We start from the raw sequence: 18,838 nt of genomic DNA, 5'->3' as shown, positions 1-18,838 counted from the left end.
TTTTTCACACTGAGTATGCATGAGTCTCTTCATCATCTTCTGCTGGCTTGTAACCCTTGTTGGTCCATGGAGAATCAACAAAGCCCCAGAGCAGTGTATGCACTTTGGTATTGGAGAGCTTACTTAATTGCTTCTTCTCAAAGAACGAACTGCAGAGAGGCATGGAGACAGCTCCAAACAGAATTGAATAATGGGACTAAATTTATGGAGAAAAGAACTTCCTGCCAAGGCTTGTCAGCTAGTCTTAATTTTGCTTTTCTTCTCTCTCTTTGTCATGTTAGCATAATATTTTGTACTGGCAGGTCTGCCCCCAGAATTAATTGAATTAGCTGGTGGACGTTTCCATGTGCTTTGCACTGTAATGTGACTATCAAATGAGTAATCAATGCTGTTATTTTAAAACCTGTGTTGGCAAGCTGTAAGACAAACAACTGCTGTTGGTAGCTTGGTTACTGCAGAATCAGCTTTCGTGTATCTCATAGATAGGGAAGAGACCCTGAAGGGTCAGCTAGTTGGACTCCCCCCGCAATGAACAGGGGCACCGCAGCTCCATCAGGTGCTCTGAGCCCTGTCCAGCCTGACTTTGAACATCCTCAGGCTCACCAATCTTATACCCATGCCACACACTCGCAGTATTTCACCATTCAGCATCGCCACTTGTATCTTCTCTTGCTGTAAACCAGAGCTAGCTGGTAAATCATCTGCTGTGCGGGTAAGCTGTGTCTCTCCCATGGGCATCACGTGGCTGCTGGGAGGCTCTGAAGAGCTGCAGCCAGAGGTGTGTCACCCGCTGGGCCTCGTGCCCAAAGGAGTCCACAGGAAAGTGTTGTTGCAGTTTGTCATGCACTGCACTGCCATGAGACTTGACGTGCCAGACATCCTCTGACACGTGACCTCCTGCATCCAGGCAGGACATCTGAGACGTCTCCTTCAGCCTGACGTGGCTGCAGTTTCACACTGGTTTTACTAAGGAAGGAGAAGGCACGTGGATGAAACTCTTTTCCTTCTCTTCCTGGCATTAGCTCATAGTACAAGTCAAGCACTGTCAGGTCAAGCCTGGAGGAGTAATGCTTGTCACTGACATGTTCCTGTTCAGGGTGGAGCTGGAGGGTAAAATAACACAAGAAATTGTCATTGAAATTCAATATCTGTGAAATTCAGCTGGCTGCATTCACAGAACCTGGCGTTAAGATCTGTTTTCTGGTTTCTATCTTGAGCCTCTTTTCCATAACCCAGTTTTCATTTATGAACTGAAGCTCTACTGAAAGCCTTTCGCTGTGTATGCTCATGCTGCAGTGGAGCGCTTGTGACCTCTAACCGCACATTCACATTCCTCTGATCACAGGATCCTTAAGGTTGATTAAGACCCTCTAGTCTGACTGCTCACCCATCACCACCATGATGCTCACCATCAGCTAGCTAAAAACTCAGCAGAGATGATAGATCAAGCATAACACTGGATTTGGGATGGCTAGAGATTCCTAAGATATTGAAGGATTGCTTGCAGGTGGTATTGGCTCAGGTATTCACCCTGCATCCCACCTCCCGTTCTGTTTGGTTGAGAATCATGCATTCTGCAATTTCACTTTGTAATTCAAAGACCCTGGCTTTATCTGTTGAAAAACTGATCTAAAACAAGCCAAGAAGACTCCGTTGGAACTGGTTGATGCAGAACAAAGGCATCCCCAAAGGACAAGTTGCACTGTTTGAAGAACATTATTGGATGAGAGCTAAGCTAAGATTTTAAAACTTCTGGGGCTGTCTCTGAGCATCAAATACAGAGGAAGCCTGCATGATTCCCTGAGAATGGATACCTCCTACTTTGGTGTTGGGTTAAGGGAACACTAGCAGTAACTCCTATCACAAAATGTCACATGGCTCAGACAAAAAAGCCATCAAGAGGGCTTAATTAGGAGCACCAAATGGTCACAAGATGGTCTTAGGGCAGGGAAGTAATCTACCTATGTGATATTGGTTGGTGCTATTAGTTCTTCACAGCTTGACTCTAGAGGGACTGTTCTTCTTTGGTCACCTAGTTTTAAAACAATAGATGTCTCCTGTCTATTACAATTTTTAACGAATTATTTGTTCACTGATGCCATAAATGTGCCTGGCATAGCAATTGGCCTTGGTATATTCAGTGACTGAAAGCAACAGTTGTTGCTCTAAGAAATGCAATACTAAGCTAGGTCTGCCTGTAGCTGACAGCCATCAGCTTGCTCCTCAGGCAGGTTCTGTCTGGATGGAATGAAGGGCATGAAATACTGATGTGCTCATCAAACGCTGCTTGTTAGCTTAGAGACAAGGTGTTGAATAGGTTTGTTCATGCATTGAAAACACGTTACTTAGCTGCCTTCATTTTAGCTTCAGAAGAACATGTGCAGAATACAGAATTGATTAAAAGAAATAAGAACTGTCTGCATAGAACTTACTCTTTCCTTACACAGGAGAATCAAGCACACGTTTGTATGTGAGTACCTCCAGAGGTGAAACTCAATCACCCAAATGTAATGAGCAGAGACATTACAATCAGTTCTAACTGTATCTTCATGCTGTGCCGAATAAGCCTGAGTCAGGATGTAAACCACTTTTTCTTTTTTTCTTCAGATGAAGCCATTAATCTTGTCAGCAAGTCCAAAACGACTCCAGAAATATCAGTCAGTCCTTCTGAAGACCTGGAGCTGGTGTGTGAGGTGTCAGCTGCAAGCGGAGCTGTCGTATGGAAGAAAGATCAAACAGAGGTGAAGCAGGACCAGAGGACAACCATCATTTCCCAGGGGACGCACCTCAAGCTCATGGTCAAATATGTGACCCTGAAAGACCAAGGGAGCTACAGCTGTGAAACAAAAGATGACAAAGCAACATTCCAAGTGAAAGTCAGAGGTGAGAAAATGCTTGAAATCCCAGAGATAAAGGAACACTTCATTTTGTGTGTCTTGCATTTGGAGGATCAACTGACAGCCTCTCTGGTGCAAAACATTTTGGCTATAGGACTTTCTTTGTCATCTAGTGTCATAGCAACACTTTTCTACATGTGCTTCTCCATCCAGGAATGAATTACTGCAACAAACAATAGGCAAGGAGGGTAAATTGTGCACCTCTTGTAGTCAGCTGGTGTCTGCAGGGTTACAGTGCAAGAGCACACAAGGCATGCAAGGAGTGAGAAAAGGGGAGGTGTTTGAAGAGATCTGGTTACAAAATTTGAATGACACAATTAGTGTCATTGGGCAATCAGTCTCCTTGGGCAACCTGTTCTAGAGGGCCGTTCCCTTCTGATTTTCTGGAAATGTAGAGAGACATCAGAAGAAAAAAAGAGAAGGGAGGAGGTTCAGCAGTGCATGCAGGTGTTCTAAATCTCATGTCCAAATCTGCTATCAGACTGCGAAATGTTTAGCTTTGTGATATGATGTGATATGATGTGATATGAAATGATATGCTTATCATTTCCCAAGGCAAAATAGAGGGGAAAGTATTTTCCTCACGATGCTCCCTGTGAAGGGCAGGTATAGTGAAAATGGGGAACTGGAGTAAGGTCTGCAGCAGACTACAGCAAAACGGTGTGACTGTTGTGATGTCCCTGCAGAGAAAGAAGACGTGTTTACAAACAAGGACAAGGTACAAAAGGAGGTGAAGGCTGTACTGACTCAAAATGCCACGCTGAGCTGCGAGGTGGCCCAGGAGAAGACAGAGGTGAAGTGGTACAAGGAGGGGAAACTGATCACCTGGAGCAAGAAGTTCAAGGTGCAGTCAGAGGGCAAACAGCGTCGGCTGGTGGTGAGCCAGGTGGAGAAGAAAGATGCAGGGGAGTACAGCTGCGAGGCTGCTGGCCAGAAACTCACCTTCAAGATTCATGTAACTGGTAGGAAACACATTTTGGTTGATATTCTTTGATTATTCCCTAGTCTGGCTGTGGAAACGTCTGTGTGAATGTGTCCTCTTGATTCTGCCATGAAACTGTTTTGGGGAGGATGAAAAGAAATGCTTACAAACGTGCAGCTAAAATGATTATTTGTTTTTAACAGTGTTTCATCCAGCTCTTCCCCTAGGACTACTTTTATCATCAGCTGTCCATGGATGTCCAACTGTGATTTGTACAATGTGCAACACTGCTCTGCCAGTTGATATTTCAACAGTAGTAGTTACAGATCTCTACTGTGGCTGCACTGAGGTTTGGTTGTTGGTGTCCTAAGAACTTTTAGTCAGAGGCATTGCACTTGCCTTTGGCTTGTTGAATCCCATGTTGACGACCATTCGTTCCATGTTCTGTAAATGTAATGACCAGTCATGAATCCATTGATACCTTTCTAATAGTACGTTTCTCATTAGTCTGAGAGTTTAGCACGGAGGCAGATCTCTCACTCCAGCTGCAGTAGAGATTGCTCTGGTGTCAGTATATTTTGCACAAGATCTGGTAAATTTTAACTTAGACTCCACATAGCCATGGGCACATCAGCTGCATTCTGAGTGACCATTAGTGAGCTGGCTGATGACGAGGGTTTGTCTTCTGTTTTATTTGTAGCTGCACTCTGCTGGTTTTTGCTCGTAAGTCAGCTTGTTCTCTGTTAACTTTACAGTTCTTGTCTTGTATTCTGAGCTGATCAGGACAGGGAATCTGTTTTCTCCTCTTCTTTCCTATGGCAGTGAACACATTGGAGCTTAATCCTGGTCAAGGTTTGGCATTTGGTCAGCTATGTGGAGGAGCAACTGTACTGGGAGTCTACTGCCTTTCTGCTCACACAGACCTGGTGTCCTTGCAGGGCATAGCTTGCGTTCTGTTCCCTTGTAAAGGTTGCAGTCTTTGCTCTCTCCATCTTGGGGCATTCTGCTCCTTCAGTCCCTGGTGTGCAATATATCTCTGCTCCTGTAGTAGACAGTTTTGCTGCTGCCTGTGGTGTAGACTCTAAACCATCAGCTCTTACTATTCCCACACCACGTGGATGTGATTCTGGGGCCTTTGGATCTGTTCCGTGAGTTGTGTAGCTCATGCTTTTGGCTCGGGAAATTGGCACTTTCAGCAAAGAGTGGATTACAGACAGGGTAGATTTGGGAGGTATCTGTCAGAGAAAATGAAATATGAACGATGACAGAAAGACTATGGAAACAGCTGGAATCTACCAAGTTATTCCTCAGCAGCCAAAGCCAGTCCACATCTTATTGCAGAGGTGTAGGGAGAAAACACAGCAATGTAGTGCTTTTACACTTGAATTTTGCTAGCTGAGGGCTATTATTAGCTGTTTGCCTCAGAAACCAAAGGTTTTCTGTTCTCTTTCAGACCGGATGAGCTCATGGCTGCACAGGGTAATGTAATACCTCCTCCTCTGCCATACATGGAGAGTGCTTGCCTAGCTACCGTTGCTGTATTTCTCATGTGTACCACTGTAACATGACGTGCAAGTCCAGCCCTCACTGCAAAATGATGTGGTGTGAAAGTCAGGAGGGATTATGAGTACTCTTGGAGTGGTTGGCTCTTTCACTACAGAAATCCTCATCTTACTAGCTTCTCCCAAAGTGCAATGGCTTCCTGAGTCTTAATTTCTCCTCTTACCATTGCACTCAGAAAGATTTTCAGGGTTCCTCTACCCCAGGGTTCCACTGGTAGCACAGAACAATCCCATTTTAAGGACATGTTGAATGTTAGGTGCTGAGTGTTGAGCATTACGGGATGCAGATTAGACCTTCTTGCTTAAAAGAAACAAGTGCTGCACACCTTGGAAACCTATAGAAAACTAGAGTAAAAAGGGCTGATTCTGCCATCTCATTATCTCAGTATTTGTGGTGCATGCTGAAATCCTTATTTGAAGTGGGCCAAAGCTCCATTGCATTTGTGAGAAGTTTTGCATCACCTGGTTGGTCTAGGCCATGTTTGTTGTCTTGCTAATAAGCAACCCTTCTGATCTTCATCAAATCATTGCGGTTGGAAAAGACCACAAAGATCCCCACATCCAGCCTCACCCCATCCCACCATGCACACTGCCCACGTCCCTCACTGCCACATCTCCACGGTTATTGAACACTCCCAGGGATGGTGACCCCACCACCTCCCTGCAAAGCTGTGCCACCACATCACCACTCCTCTTCAGAAGAAGTTTTTCTTAACATCCAACTTGAACCTCCCCTGAAAACCATCAGTCAAAACAGGGGCTGTTGAAGATGGGCAGAGAGAATGATGCTTCTGCAGTCAATACAAGCAGGGAGATCAAATGTAGAGTGTATCAACTGCATTCTTGCATTGGCTTGCTGCCCTGCTCCCTCGCCTTCAGTGGACTGCAGTGCTGGTGGTAGAGCTGTGGTGTGAATCCTGGGATTGCACGTACTGCAGCGGTCAGCAGCACAGGAACTTGAGCTGAACTTACCCTCCTGGGCAGCTGCTGCCACTCAGAATTCAGACAGCATGCAGAGGAGAAAGTCATGAAGGAAGGGAAAGGGATGGCAGCAGAAGGCTTCACAGAGTGACAGCGGGGAGGAAGGAGATAGGGGACAGGTCCTGGAAGGGTTTGCCATGACTGCTGGGGAGCAGGAGCCTTCCCGGTCACCTGAGCTGGGTATGCCTGAAGATGCTTGCATGAATGATCTGAATGAGTGGTCTTCCATGTCTCCACTGCAAATAAAAGGCAATGTCAATCCCCCTCACACCTGCTAGTCCTGCATTCATGCTTGGAGCCTCTGTCTTGGTATCAGCATCAGGACCCTGGGATCTTTCCTGGGACCCAAACAAGCATAGGAAGCTTATTCAAAATTGCTCTGCTGTTAGAAGCTGGCTAGCACTAGAGAAGTCCATCATGTAAGTGCGTCAGAAATATTCTGCACTTCTACAGCCTTTTGTAGGGCAAACCATGGAATAGAAATGGAAGCCCATTTATTTAGGGTTTATCTGTTCTCCCACGCCTCAAATAGGAACTAGCATGAAGGCTCTCAGCAACCAGTTGTTGGTAAAAGGAGAATCAGATAAAACAGTCATTAAAGTAATCAATAAAAGATTCAATGTATCAATCGATCCCACTTAGCAAAGTGATTAACTGAATCACCTTAACTGAAGTGTGTATGCCTAACTAATTACACTTGATATCTTTCTGATGCTAACTCCATTTGTTGACACAAAGGGTAAGGTGGGCTTTAAACACTTTCTTCTATATGTGTTAGGTATTAAGAGGAGATGACATCAGCCAGTTCTCTGAAGAATCAGGGGTTGCTGAGAGTACAAAACCATGCTTTATGCATAAAACTGAGCTACAAAATCTAATGTAGGCCAAATATTCACCATATTATGGGCTATATCATTACCAAAGGGTAGAGTCAAAAGATGGTTTTCTGCTCTTAAATTTCTATGGTTTCCTGATTTTGAGGTCTTCATAATTGAGCTGTACTTGGCTGATATCCAGTGCAGAGTGGAGCAATATCAAAAAGACAGACAGATGAAGATCTGTCATTGTCTTCATTAGAAGAAATCTGAAAATTAGGAATCCAAGCTGATAGTAAAGACTACCCAGAGGGATGGGATGACCATAGGGACTGTGCTGAGGATGCATTATAATGTGTGATAAACACTGTGAAGCAGAGTTGCTCCAGGAAATGGTCCAATACAACATAGAAGCAACTTTTAATGTCTTCCAGTCACAAGTTGCTCATATCTAATGTATATTTTACCCAATGTTTTCCAGTTCAATTCCAGAAGCAGAGGATGCCTTTATCAACAAGCAGAAGGTGCAGAAGGAGGTGAAGGCTGCACCAACAGAAAATGCCACGCTGAGCTGCGAGGTGGTGCAGGAGAAGACGGAGGTGAAGTGGTACAAGGAGGGGAAACTGATCACCTGGAGCAAGAAGTTCAGGGTGGAGTCAGAGGGCAAACAGCGTCGGCTGGTGGTGAGCCAGGTGGAGAAGAAAGATGCAGGGGAGTACAGCTGCGAGGCTGCTGGCCAGAAACTCACCTTCAAGATTCATGTCACAGATGAGAGAAATTGTTTCGACTGTATTGAACCCCCCAACAAAGAAGGAGGGGAAAGTTAAGTGGTTTGACACATTCAGCCCCAGCATTCAGTGATGTAGACCGTGCTTAAATTCTGTTTAATTTGTGTACATTCCTGTTTGCCTTCTGAAGCTATGAACACTTAGGACTTGGGTAGCCTCAGCTTAAGACAGGCTGGAAATAATTTGGGAATTTCCCTGGGGATCTCAAGTAGATGCAATGATAGCAAAATGAGAAGTCAATAATTACAGGGGAAATTAAAGAATATTAAAGATATCTTCAGGGCACAAGCACACCCCTGCAAATGCTTCTTCCTAAATAGTCTGAGACAGCATTTGGTCACAATGCTAGACGGCGGCATTGGTGGTTTCTATTAAATTAAAGAAACCTGCAACTAAAAAGGTTTTCCAGTATTTTCTTTTGTTTTCTTCTCTATAGCAGGTACAAAAGAAATGCTTAAAAATAGAAAGGCTTCAAGCTGGTGCTTTTCATTCCAAAATGGAGAAAGACAGGCGTTCTATTTATGAAGAGAGTCTGATAAGAAAGTGGAAAAAGGCTTTTTACCAGGGTCTGTAGCAACATAAGAAGGGGCAATGGTTTCAAAAGTGAAGAGGGTAGACTCAGTTTGGACATGAGAAAAGTTCTTTATGATGAGGGTGGTGATACACTGGAACAGACTGTCCAGTGAAGGTTGTGGGTGACTCATCATTGTAGTGTCCAAGGGCAGGCTGGATGGGGACCCTGGGCAGCCTCATTTAGTGAATGATGTCCCTGACCACGGCAAGAGGTTGGACTGGATGATCTTTAAAGCTTCCTTCTCTACCCAAACCGTTCTATGATTCCATAGGGGAAACCATTTTATTACTGCCTCTGAAAACTCAGGAGATATTAGAATTGTTTTCAGAAATAAGTAGGTGAGAAAAATACATTTCCTCACTATGACTTAATCACAAACAGAATTTAACCTTGACCCCTCACCTGGCTTTTGCTGGCAAAGCAACTTACAGCTGTCAGCTTGTTTGGACAATTTAATGCCTGTCCCCTTGTATGAAACAGACTTTTCAATGACTGCGTATGCTGGTGTGCTGCTGGACAGTGGGGAAAGGGGTGTTGTTTTCTTTTTGAAGATTTTGGAACATGATACTGGTGGAAATGAAAACAAGTTTAGGGCTATCTAAGCTGTTTTGGTCTGGCAGGGAGGAAGTTCTTCACTGGCAATTGATATAGTTCAGATGTTGGCATTCAGTTCATAGCACTGTCAGGAAATGTGAGTGGGAAAGCTGTCCTCAACGGTACAGTCCAAAGACTAATTTGGGCATTTGGGGAAGGCTGTGTAGAAAAGATTCATGTCTTAAATGTGCCCATTTGCCTTCAATTCCAGAAGCAGAATATGCTTTTATCAACAAGGAGAAGGTGCAGAAGGAGGTGAAGGCTGCACCAACAGAAAATGCCACGCTGAGCTGCGAGGTGGCCCAGGAGAAGATGGAGGTGAAGTGGTACAAGGAGGGGAAACTGATCACCTCGAGCAAGAAGTTCAAGGCTGAGTCAGAGGGCAAACAGCGTCGGCTGGTGGTGAGCCAGGTGGAGAAGAAAGATGCAGGGGAGTACAGCTGCGAGGCTGCTGGCCAGAAACTCACCTTCAAGATTCATGTCACAGGTAAGACAGGTGTTGTCTGAAATACAGCAGAGATCAATAAAGTAAAATCTAGTTTCTATTATACAGTGATCCAGTTGCAGTAGTCTGTGCTGAGGTTTCTCCCCTATACTTGATTGCCTGGGTTTGTAGCAAGTATTTGGATTTAGTATGGCACAAAGACCTGTTTCAGTCTGTCTGTAGAATAATAATTACTGATATATGTACAATGGAAGCAATGTTCAAGATATTATTCAAATCTCTCCTGTGCCTGAGATCCCAAACTGTAATTCTTGTTCACCTAAACATTTGACTAAGATAAGTATGTGCAGTGAGGCTGGAGTGCATGTTCTACGTGCAGCCTTTCATGGCAGGAGAAGCAGGAACTTCTCCTAGTAGTACACTGCCTTTTTACTATGCCTTTATTTTGGAGGCTGCATCTGGATAGGTGAGTCTGCTACTCACAGTAAGAGACCTGGTAGAGCTGACTATTGCCAGAGCTCAAAGTAAGATAGATATCTGCAAATCACACACAAAGAACAAAGGACTGCGTTGGTGAGCATATTTCCTTTGTGCCTTTGACAGTCACAGTTGTGGCAATGGTAGAGGCCATGAGGAGTCTGTTCAGGAAGCCAGGAGTACTGTTCTGGGTCATGAAAAGGCAGCCAGTGGTTTGACTATCACATGTTTATGTGTTTTGATGTTTCACAGTGGGTCTTAAGCAAAAGGAACTCAGGTTTTGGTTGCCTGCAGGTCAGATGTTCTTTTGGGTTAAATATGTTTGCATAGTGACTTGCAACCATGGGACTGGTGTTCAAGGACCCTCTTGGTTCCTTCAGTTCCTAGGTTCTTTCTTGCCTAGATTTGACACTTTGTTTCAACAGAAGAGCTGATATTCTCTATGAAGGCTATTAGTTTGGGCACAAGTGGTAACCTAAACCTGTTCCAACCTGTACATACAAACCTGCAAGATGGTCTCATTTCAGTCCTTCTGTTTTTCTTTTCTTCCCTCAGAGCCAAAACCTGTGTTTATAAACCAGGAGCAGGTGCAGAAAGAGGTGAGTGCTGCCCTGGCAGCAAGTGCCTCCCTCAGCTGTGAAGTAGCACAGGATCCAACTGGAGTAAAATGGTTCAAGGATGGAAGACTGCTTGCCTCCTCCAGAAAGTTCAGAATGGAATCTGTGGGCAAAACACGGCGTCTGGTTGTGGAGCAGCTGGAGAAGAAAGATGCTGGAGAATACATCTGCGAGGCTGCTGGCCAGAAGATGACCTTCGAGCTGGAAGCAACTGGTGAGCATTCAGAAATTCTCAGCCAGGATTTTGTAGCCTTGTTGTGAACTGGGTTTTAGGGTGAAATCTCAGTTTTCTTTGCACCTGACAGTGTGAGAATTTGCTCTGGCCCTTTGTGTACCTCCCCGGTGCTCAGCTGTTCCTTTCCTTACTTGAGGATAACGTCATTTATTCAAGGTGATGTCCAAACGGGCTTGTTAACAGTCCTCTGCAGTGCTTTAAGCTGTCATATGTCAGCCAGAATTTATGCATGTTCTATAGCCATTCCTACATGTTGAAAACACTGCACTGTGCTTAAGCTTCAGCATATGTTCCAGTAAGTACAGTTCCATTAATTCTAGGGAATTGGGTGAATTAAGCATAGATCTGAAGGCTGCCTTTGCCCAGTGCAGAGATGGAAGGACTAATGTAGATTTGACTTGATATTTTCCCTTCTAGGATGGGAAGGAGCTCTGTCAAAGTAAAAAAGTGGGCATTACTTCCCAGGGAAATAAGAGAAGTCTCATTATTCACAGGCGGTGAACTCTCATTTTCTCTCTCAGTCTGCAACCAGGCTGGGTTGCTGTTTCAGTACTGGCTGTTTTATGCAGGAACTCTGCTCCTGAGGTTAATCCAAGTTGTATCCAGGCCCTTCAGAAGGAAAGGGAAATAGCAGCACAGAAATATGGTCTGATTCTGACATAAATAAGTGCAGACCTAGAGAGTTAAAAGGGATTGTGTGATGTTCAAGGGACTTTGAAGCAAAGATGTCCCCTAGGTAAGATTTGTGGCTGACATTCCCCGTACACTGTGGGCACACAAGCTAAGGAGAGACTAGTGATGAGCATGCAGAGAAGCCAATGGTTCAGACAGGTTTGTAGTGACACGACATTGTAGAGTTCTGTCTAGTTCTCCTTGGCATAGTTTGGAAAATAAAGATGAGGAGATTGGTAGTAACCAATATGGCTTCCTCAAGGTCAAGCCATGCCTGACAAACTTGGTGGCCTTTCATGATGGAGTAACAGCATCAGTGGATAATGGGAGAGCAACTGACATCATCTACATGGACCTGTGCAGAGCATTTGATCCCATCCTGCATGACATCCTGGTCACCAAACTGGAGAAAAATGATTTTGATGGATGGACCAGTTGCAGGATAGGGAGCTGTCTGGATGGTCACACTCAGAGAGCTGCAGTCAATAGCTCAGTGTCCAGATGGAGGGTGGTGTTGGGACCAGTGTTATTTAACATTTTTGTAGGCAACATGGAGAGTGGAATCAAATGAACCCTCAGCAAGTTTGCAGATGACACCAAGCTGAGCGGTGCTGTTGATGTGCTAGAGGGAAGGGATGCTACCCAGAGGGACCTGGACAGGCTGGAGAGGTGGGCCCTTGGCAGCCTCATGAACTTGAGTGTGGCCAAGTACAAGGCCCTGCACCTGGGCCAGGGCAATCCCAAGCACAGGCACAGGCTTAGAGGAGAATGATTTGAGAGAAGCCTTGACCCTGAGGAGAAGAGTTGGTGTGGAGGGAGGTGTCCCTGCCTATAGCAGGGGGACTGGAACTAAATGACCTTAAAGATTCAGTCAGTTCTATTGTTTTTCTACCCTTAATTTTGCTTGAAAGGTTTTAGAATAAATGAGATTCTGGTTTCCATGAAAAGTGTTTGCAGGGAGCTCCATTGTAGCTAGTAGGTCTGTCGTTAAGTTCAAGGGCAATAATGCATTGACTGTGTTCAAAAGGGAAATGACTCAGGAATGGATGATGGTTTAGAATAAAACATAATCCTACTTATTTTCTATGCAAATATGTGTAAGGAAAAGATGCTGCACTCAGTTCTGGAAATACCCTGACAAATATATCTCTAGTATTTCACAGCTGGAGATATCAAGATTGTTAAACCACTGGAAGATGTGGAAGTGAATGAATATGGGAGTGCATCTTTTGTCTGTGAGATTTCACACGATGAGGTTCAGACCCAGTGGTACCAAGATGACAACAAGCTGAAGGCTGATGACAACATTAGAATGCAGCAAGATGGTAGGGTGTAAAGAGGGGGATCTTTCTCCTGAGTGGGGGGTGGGTTGGAGATCAAGCATATAAGACATCTGAAATGAAGTGAAGAGGGTTCAGAAGCGAGTTCCCCTTTTGTTTTGGGACTGAGGTTTAGGTGGAACAAATGACATGGTGGGATGCTTAGTGTGGGAAGTGTGATGCTATCCCACCATCCCACACTGCCGGGAGCAGGTAGGAAATGAGTGCAGTTATTTCCAACGTGGGGGTGAACAGGGCAGTCAGTTCACCTCTACAAAGAGGTTTTGTCTGACAGTGAGTGTGATCCTTCTGTACCAGGTACTTTGAAGGTGACGACAGCCACATTTGGTCAGTCCTTGTAGAAGCCATGTTTAGATTCCACTTTCGTGGGGATGTGGATGTGGGGGAATGGGTGGTTTCATTGACATGAGAGAACAGGCAGTGATGCTGTGAAACCAGATGGATGATGCTCAGCCTGGCCATGTGCCTCAGAGCTCTTTGCTCAAGGAAGCCAAGTGTAGTTGTGGGTTTGCTCTCAAGAGCACAGTTTGGTAGGGATGAGCTGGCGGTTGGACTAGATGACCTTAGTGGTCTTTTCCAGCCTTAGTGACTCTGTGGTTCTCTGCTTCAGGAAAGACCTACTCGGTGACTTACACACTTGTCCAAGTCAAGGATGCAGCAGAAATAAAATCGGTAGCAGAAAAGGCAGAATCTCGTGAATCTCGTGCCCATCTTACAGTTAAAGGTAATTATGCTTCTGATGACGATTTTGATTAAATTATCTTATGTTATAAACGAGCTAACATCCTTTGCTTTAATGTCAAGGAAGTTAAACACCACCAGGACCTTTCACAGAAATAAAAACTCCTACCTACCTACCTTTCTGCCCACAAAATATCCAGCTTCTCTTTTGGAATTTACTTTTGCAAAGTAAGACGGATTATTTTCTTAGGAGGTTGATTTTCTACGTTTAGACTTCAGATTTGTGTTTGAACGTTGAGGGATAAAAAACATAGCTTGACCTTTTCTTCATTTTCTCTTGCTGTTTGAAAAGAACACAGGGTTTTTTTGTTTTTTTAATATATACAATGTTAGGGTATATATATGATGTTAAGTGTGATAAAGAAAAGGGAGGCATTTGAGTTAGCACACTACTCAAGAGTTCAGTCCCCAGCTTTGCCACTGTTAAAATTATAAGGGCAAGAACTTCCTGGAAAATGAATTTCTCCTAAGTAGAGTCATTACATTTGAGCTACAGAGACCTTTACTAGGTGAAAACTTGTTGTTCAGAGCTAAGTTGCTGTATTTAACCAAAGTAATTATCAATGTCCGTGTTTCATTGAACCTCTTTTCCATTTCGTAATGCGAGGAGTTTGTTATTGGGATGGGAAGGTCATGGTTTGATTTGGATGTTGGACTGGGAATCAGAAGATCTGGGCTCTTTTCAGATTGTCAGTCTTATTGTCTGACTTCTTAACAACATTCTTTTCTTTCTATTATTTTTTAATGATGTTTCAAGGCATTCTGAGCTGATAGGTGTAGTGTTCATGTGCAGTAATGCTGACGTGAGTAAGTGGGGTGATAATGTAAGGGTTTTTTACATTCCTTCTAAATCTCTGCTTTCTCTAGTTCCATACTTCTTAAAGAGGAATCCATTAATCTGGTAAAGGAGCTGTGTGATGACTATGTGACTGAGCCTGAAAAAGCCAAATTTGAATGCGAGATATCCATTCCTTCTGTGAAACCTCCCAAGTGGTATTCCTACGTGGGGAAGTCTTACAGGCTGGCAGAAACTTGATTATGCAGCAAGAAGGCACCATCCACCAGCTGACCATACCGAAAACCACCACTGATATGACAAGCACCATTCAGTTCTCAATTGGCAAATCCAAATCCACAGCCAGTCTGCTTGTCAGAGGTAACATATCCAGGCTTTGAAAACACTGCACTGTGCAAAGATCTGTTTGAATAGCTGTGATGTGCTTACTATTCAGATCTACAGAGCTGAGGTTTTGTCCTTGGCTATAGCAAAGAAGTCAAATCAGGTGAAATTAATTGTATTTCTGAACTAGACAAGGTTAAGTTTGGTAGCACCTAAATTTTATGCAGTTTGTCATTGATTTCATCTGAAAGAAACTTGCAGGCTTTTTATCTGCTGTTGTCCCCAGCATAAGAGTCTCCATTCACACCCTAAAGTACTTGTTATATTTTCAACTCACTCTTATTTGAATAAAAGCCTCAACAATTGGGAGCAATTTAATAAGCACAGAACAAGAGCTGGACCTTGCATTTGGTAGATATTATACAGTATTACTTTATAGAAATGTAGTCAATGGCATTCCCTATAGACAATCGTTTGTTTTATCTTTAGAGTCGTTCAAAGAACCATTGTGAACTTGACATTAATTGGAATGGAATATACGCAAGAGACTTTCCTCTTCTTCCAATTGTCCTCATCCTTTCTTCTCTTCCACCCCTGCTTTGCAGATTACCATATAGAAATCACCAGGAAGTTGGAGGACAAGACAGCTTTGGAACGTCATTCTGTCATCCTGTCCTGTGACTTCAGGCCTTCTCCAAAGGTTGTGAAATGGTTCAAAGGCCACACACTCATCAAGCCCTCTGAGAAGTACAAGATCAAGAGGGATAAGCATTCAGCAGAGCTCAAGATTCTGAAGCTGAAGCCCGATGATGCTGGTGTGTACAAGTGCAAGGCAGGAATTGCAGAGACCGAGGCCACGCTGACAGCTGAAGGTATGAGCAGGGAGGGTGGCCTCTTCCATGTCCTATTTCACCTCAGATTTCTCTTCTTGAGGTTGATTTCTGCCGTTCTCTCCTGCTAACTTTATAAATGTATAATCTTCACTGAGAAGATTACACAAAGATCATCTAGTCCAACCATTCTACCACATCCCAGTATGATTTATAGTAACAGTGGTAACAGTTCACCTTGTTTCCCCACAACCCGCAATGTAGAAGTAACGAAGCACTTGCAGGATGTGGAAATTGAAGAAGAGAGCTCTGCTGTCTTCTCCTGCGAGCTGTCCCATGATGACGAGGACGTGGAATGGTTCCTGAATGGCAACCTCCTTTACACCAACAATTACAATGACATCAAGAACGTTGGCAATTGCTGCACACTGACAATGAAGCAGGTTAAGCCTGAGGATGCTGGCACAGTGACAGTGAAGTCAGACAAGGTGTCAGAAAGCGCACCTGAAGGTGATAGGTGGGTCTGATCACACCCCTCCTGGATGTAAGAGATGCTAAGGAGCTCCAGTTCATTCTATTGTGCAGCAGTCCTGCTTCTAAAGCTCACCTCTCTGGGGTGACAAGTCATCAGAGGCTTTCTTCCAGTGGAAGGTTCCATTGCAGCAGATATCAACGAAGGAGGATGGTTTTGGTGTCCTGCCAAAGCATTCCATTGCTTTTTATCATCATTTTATTTAGCACAAGGAGAGTTACAAGAGCAGTTTCTTTTACTGCTTCAGTAACATGCAGTGTCAATGCTGTTGTCTCCAAGGATTTATGACTGCAGGGAGAGATCATTCAGTGTGTGTTTTGCCTCTGGGATGACTAATGACCAGGCTGTGAGCAACCTGATCTAGCTGTGAATGTCCCTTTTTATTGCAGGGGAGCTGGGCTAGATGGCCTTTAAGGGTCTCTTCCAATTCTAAGGGTACTGTGATTCTAATCTGCTCTCCCCAGCAATTAAGCTCTTTTACTCTATGCGCTCAGAGTTTGAAGGATTTCCTCTTTCTCCTTTCTTTTGCATTTGGTGGAAGTTTTTTCCCCAGTATAAACATCTGATGTGTGAAATAGAAGATAGATAAAAGGAGTCAATAAAACAGGAAAATCAAAAGTGTTCAGCAGCTTATCCTCTTAATCCTGAGGCCTGCTGTATGAGCTCTGCTCCATGTGAGGGCAATGCCAGCTCTCCAGCTTTAGAAGAGCTGCATCCCAATTACTTCATATGATATCAGTCCCACCCAAGGCAATGCAGGCTGTCCCTCCTGTTCCCTGTATTCTCCTACTGATTAGTTCAGAATTCCATAAAGTGCATTCAGTCAACAGACATGAAACCGCTTTAGGTTCTATATTGGTGTCGTCAGTGCTGGTAAAGATTTATTTATCCCTCTTTAAAAATCTGAAAGCAACTGGAAATGTCTCAACTTCTGTATCACGTTGTTCTGTTTTGCCTTTTTAATTGCAGAGAAGCCTGCTGTCTTCGTGAAGTCCTTGGATGATGTTTTTGGTGAGGAGCGGGGTGTGATTAAATTGGAATGCGAAGTCTCTAAAGAGAAGGTCAAACCAGTGTGGAAGAAGGACGGTGTTGTGCTCACTTCTGGCAACAAGTATGAGCTGGTACAGTCTGGGAAGACCCTATATCCCCTTATCCATGACCTCGAGATGTCAGATGCAGGTTTCTATACCTGTGATATTGGCACTGATGTTGCCAAATCAAAGGTCGGCATTCAGGGTAAGTACTGTGGAAAGTAAAGGAGTGCTGAAAGCACATTCAGTGTGGTCACTATGTCTTACACCTATTCCCCCACGAGCCTTAATAGTTTCTACAATAGAAGTGTATTACTGCAATTTAGCACAGTGATGTCTGGAAAATTCCCATTGCTTTTGATGTAAATGTATCTCATTTTGCCATGAAAATCACCAAACACATCAAGAATGTCCTGGAAATATTTCCTTTCTAAACATCCCTAAAATGGAGAAATGGTTTGAACACCAGTAGGGGTAGGATGGTAACAAATTAGCTAATAGAAACATTTAATTTCTTGTCATAGGCAAAACCCTTTTTCTCACGCAGCATCCTAGAGTTGTCCTCTCTGTTAGGTTGTTCCCTCTGTAGCTCATTGAATCTTCATTCTGCTCCATGGACTGAGCTGCTCTAATTGTAGTTCTTCCAGAGCAAAGACAAGAGATTCACGTCTCTTTTTTTTTATAGCTTTCTGGTAATTCTGAGTGGAGAATGTCTTAGAGAATACATCAGTAAGGAACACAGCCATGTTCTGCAAATCCTGAGTTAAAACACCAGTACTGCTACTCATGTCAGTCACAAATGCCTTTTCTCCATATAAACCTCATACTAACCTATCTCTTACCTTCCAGAGCTGAATAGTGGCATTACCAAACGGCTGAAAACCACTGAAATCCAGGAGGGAGAAGATTGTACTTTTGAATGCATTCTGTCCCATGAAAGCATTGATGAGTTCAACTGGACACTGAATGGAAGCAGAGTGGAAAGTGGTGGGCGATTTAAAGCTTCTAACGTGAGTCGGAAATATACTCTCATTATCAAAAGTGTGACTCCTACTGACGCTGGGGAAGTCGTTTTTACTGCCCGTGGTCTAACCTCCAAAGCCTCTCTGTCTGTGAAAGGTAATGAGATGGGAGAGATTCTGGGGCCTGATTCCTTCAACTGTCTTCTGATAAGATTGCCGTGAGAGCTAACTCATAATATGGTTAAAGTGAATAGCAACCTTCTACTTGAACCTCAAAGCACTGAGAATTTCTCTTAAAAATAAGTAAAAGGAGGAACCATTTGACACAAATGTGAGAACTACCCAAAGCACTGGGGTAGTGTTGGAAATGGGCATCTCACTACAGCTTGTTCCATTAACAGTAAATCAGGAATGCTCTGTTGAGGGAACTGTGGGAGCAAATATCCTCTAAGTATAAGCTGAAGGGATGGCCTTCACATCATCTAGCTGTACAACAAATTCCTATCTAGAGCATGTGCATCTGAGAGCATCATCCGAGGCTCCCAGTGTGATGAGTGGAGAGAAGAGAGAGGCAGTTTTCAGACATGGTTCATCATCCTCAATTGGGTAGATTTAAGAGAGAATAAATGCTGCCTGGAATTCTATTGTCTGTACTTTGCAGATTACTGCTGGCTGTAGGATGGCATCTGTTGCAAGTGCCTCT

At 43.9% G+C, this 18,838-nt stretch overlaps 2 protein-coding genes across 2 annotated transcripts; both read left to right on the top strand.

The window, feature by feature from the left end:
* Positions 1-14,549: 14,549 nt before the first annotated feature.
* On the top strand, positions 14,550-15,741 carry LOC146759388 (obscurin-like). The gene is made up of 2 exons (XM_085510368.1): positions 14,550-14,816; positions 15,386-15,741. The coding sequence occupies exons 1-2, from the start codon at positions 14,615-14,617 to the stop codon at positions 15,739-15,741; spliced, it is 558 nt and encodes a 185-aa protein (XP_085366494.1). The 5' UTR covers positions 14,550-14,614.
* A 1,371-nt stretch (positions 15,742-17,112) lies between these two features.
* Positions 17,113-18,433, top strand: LOC146759387 (obscurin-like protein 1). The gene is made up of 2 exons (XM_085510290.1): positions 17,113-17,378; positions 18,023-18,433. Exons 1-2 carry the CDS (start codon positions 17,309-17,311, stop codon positions 18,355-18,357), a joined length of 405 nt encoding a protein of 134 aa, XP_085366416.1. The 5' UTR covers positions 17,113-17,308; the 3' UTR covers positions 18,358-18,433.
* The last annotated feature ends 405 nt before the right edge of the window (positions 18,434-18,838 follow it).

This window comes from Coturnix japonica, chromosome 10 (genome assembly GCF_054131305.1).
Source record: "Coturnix japonica strain WE chromosome 10, WE-NBRP24, whole genome shotgun sequence".
In the NCBI taxonomy this organism is placed as follows: Eukaryota; Metazoa; Chordata; class Aves; order Galliformes; family Phasianidae; genus Coturnix; species Coturnix japonica.
Note: the sequence above shows the minus strand (reverse complement) of the source record. Positions and strands in the feature narration are given on the sequence as shown.

Bases quoted from the DNA above. Each gene is read 5' to 3' on its own strand.
- LOC146759388 (XM_085510368.1), top strand. From the start codon at position 14,615: ATGCGAGATATCCATTCCTTCTGTGAAACCTCCCAAGTGGTATTCCTA. The intron at 14,817-15,385 runs GTAACATATCCA...CCTGCTTTGCAG, and splicing joins AGCCAGTCTGCTTGTCAGAG to ATTACCATATAGAAATCACC.
- LOC146759387 (XM_085510290.1), top strand. From the start codon at position 17,309: ATGTCAGATGCAGGTTTCTATACCTGTGATATTGGCACTGATGTTGCC. The intron at 17,379-18,022 runs GTAAGTACTGTG...CTTACCTTCCAG, and splicing joins ATCAAAGGTCGGCATTCAGG to AGCTGAATAGTGGCATTACC.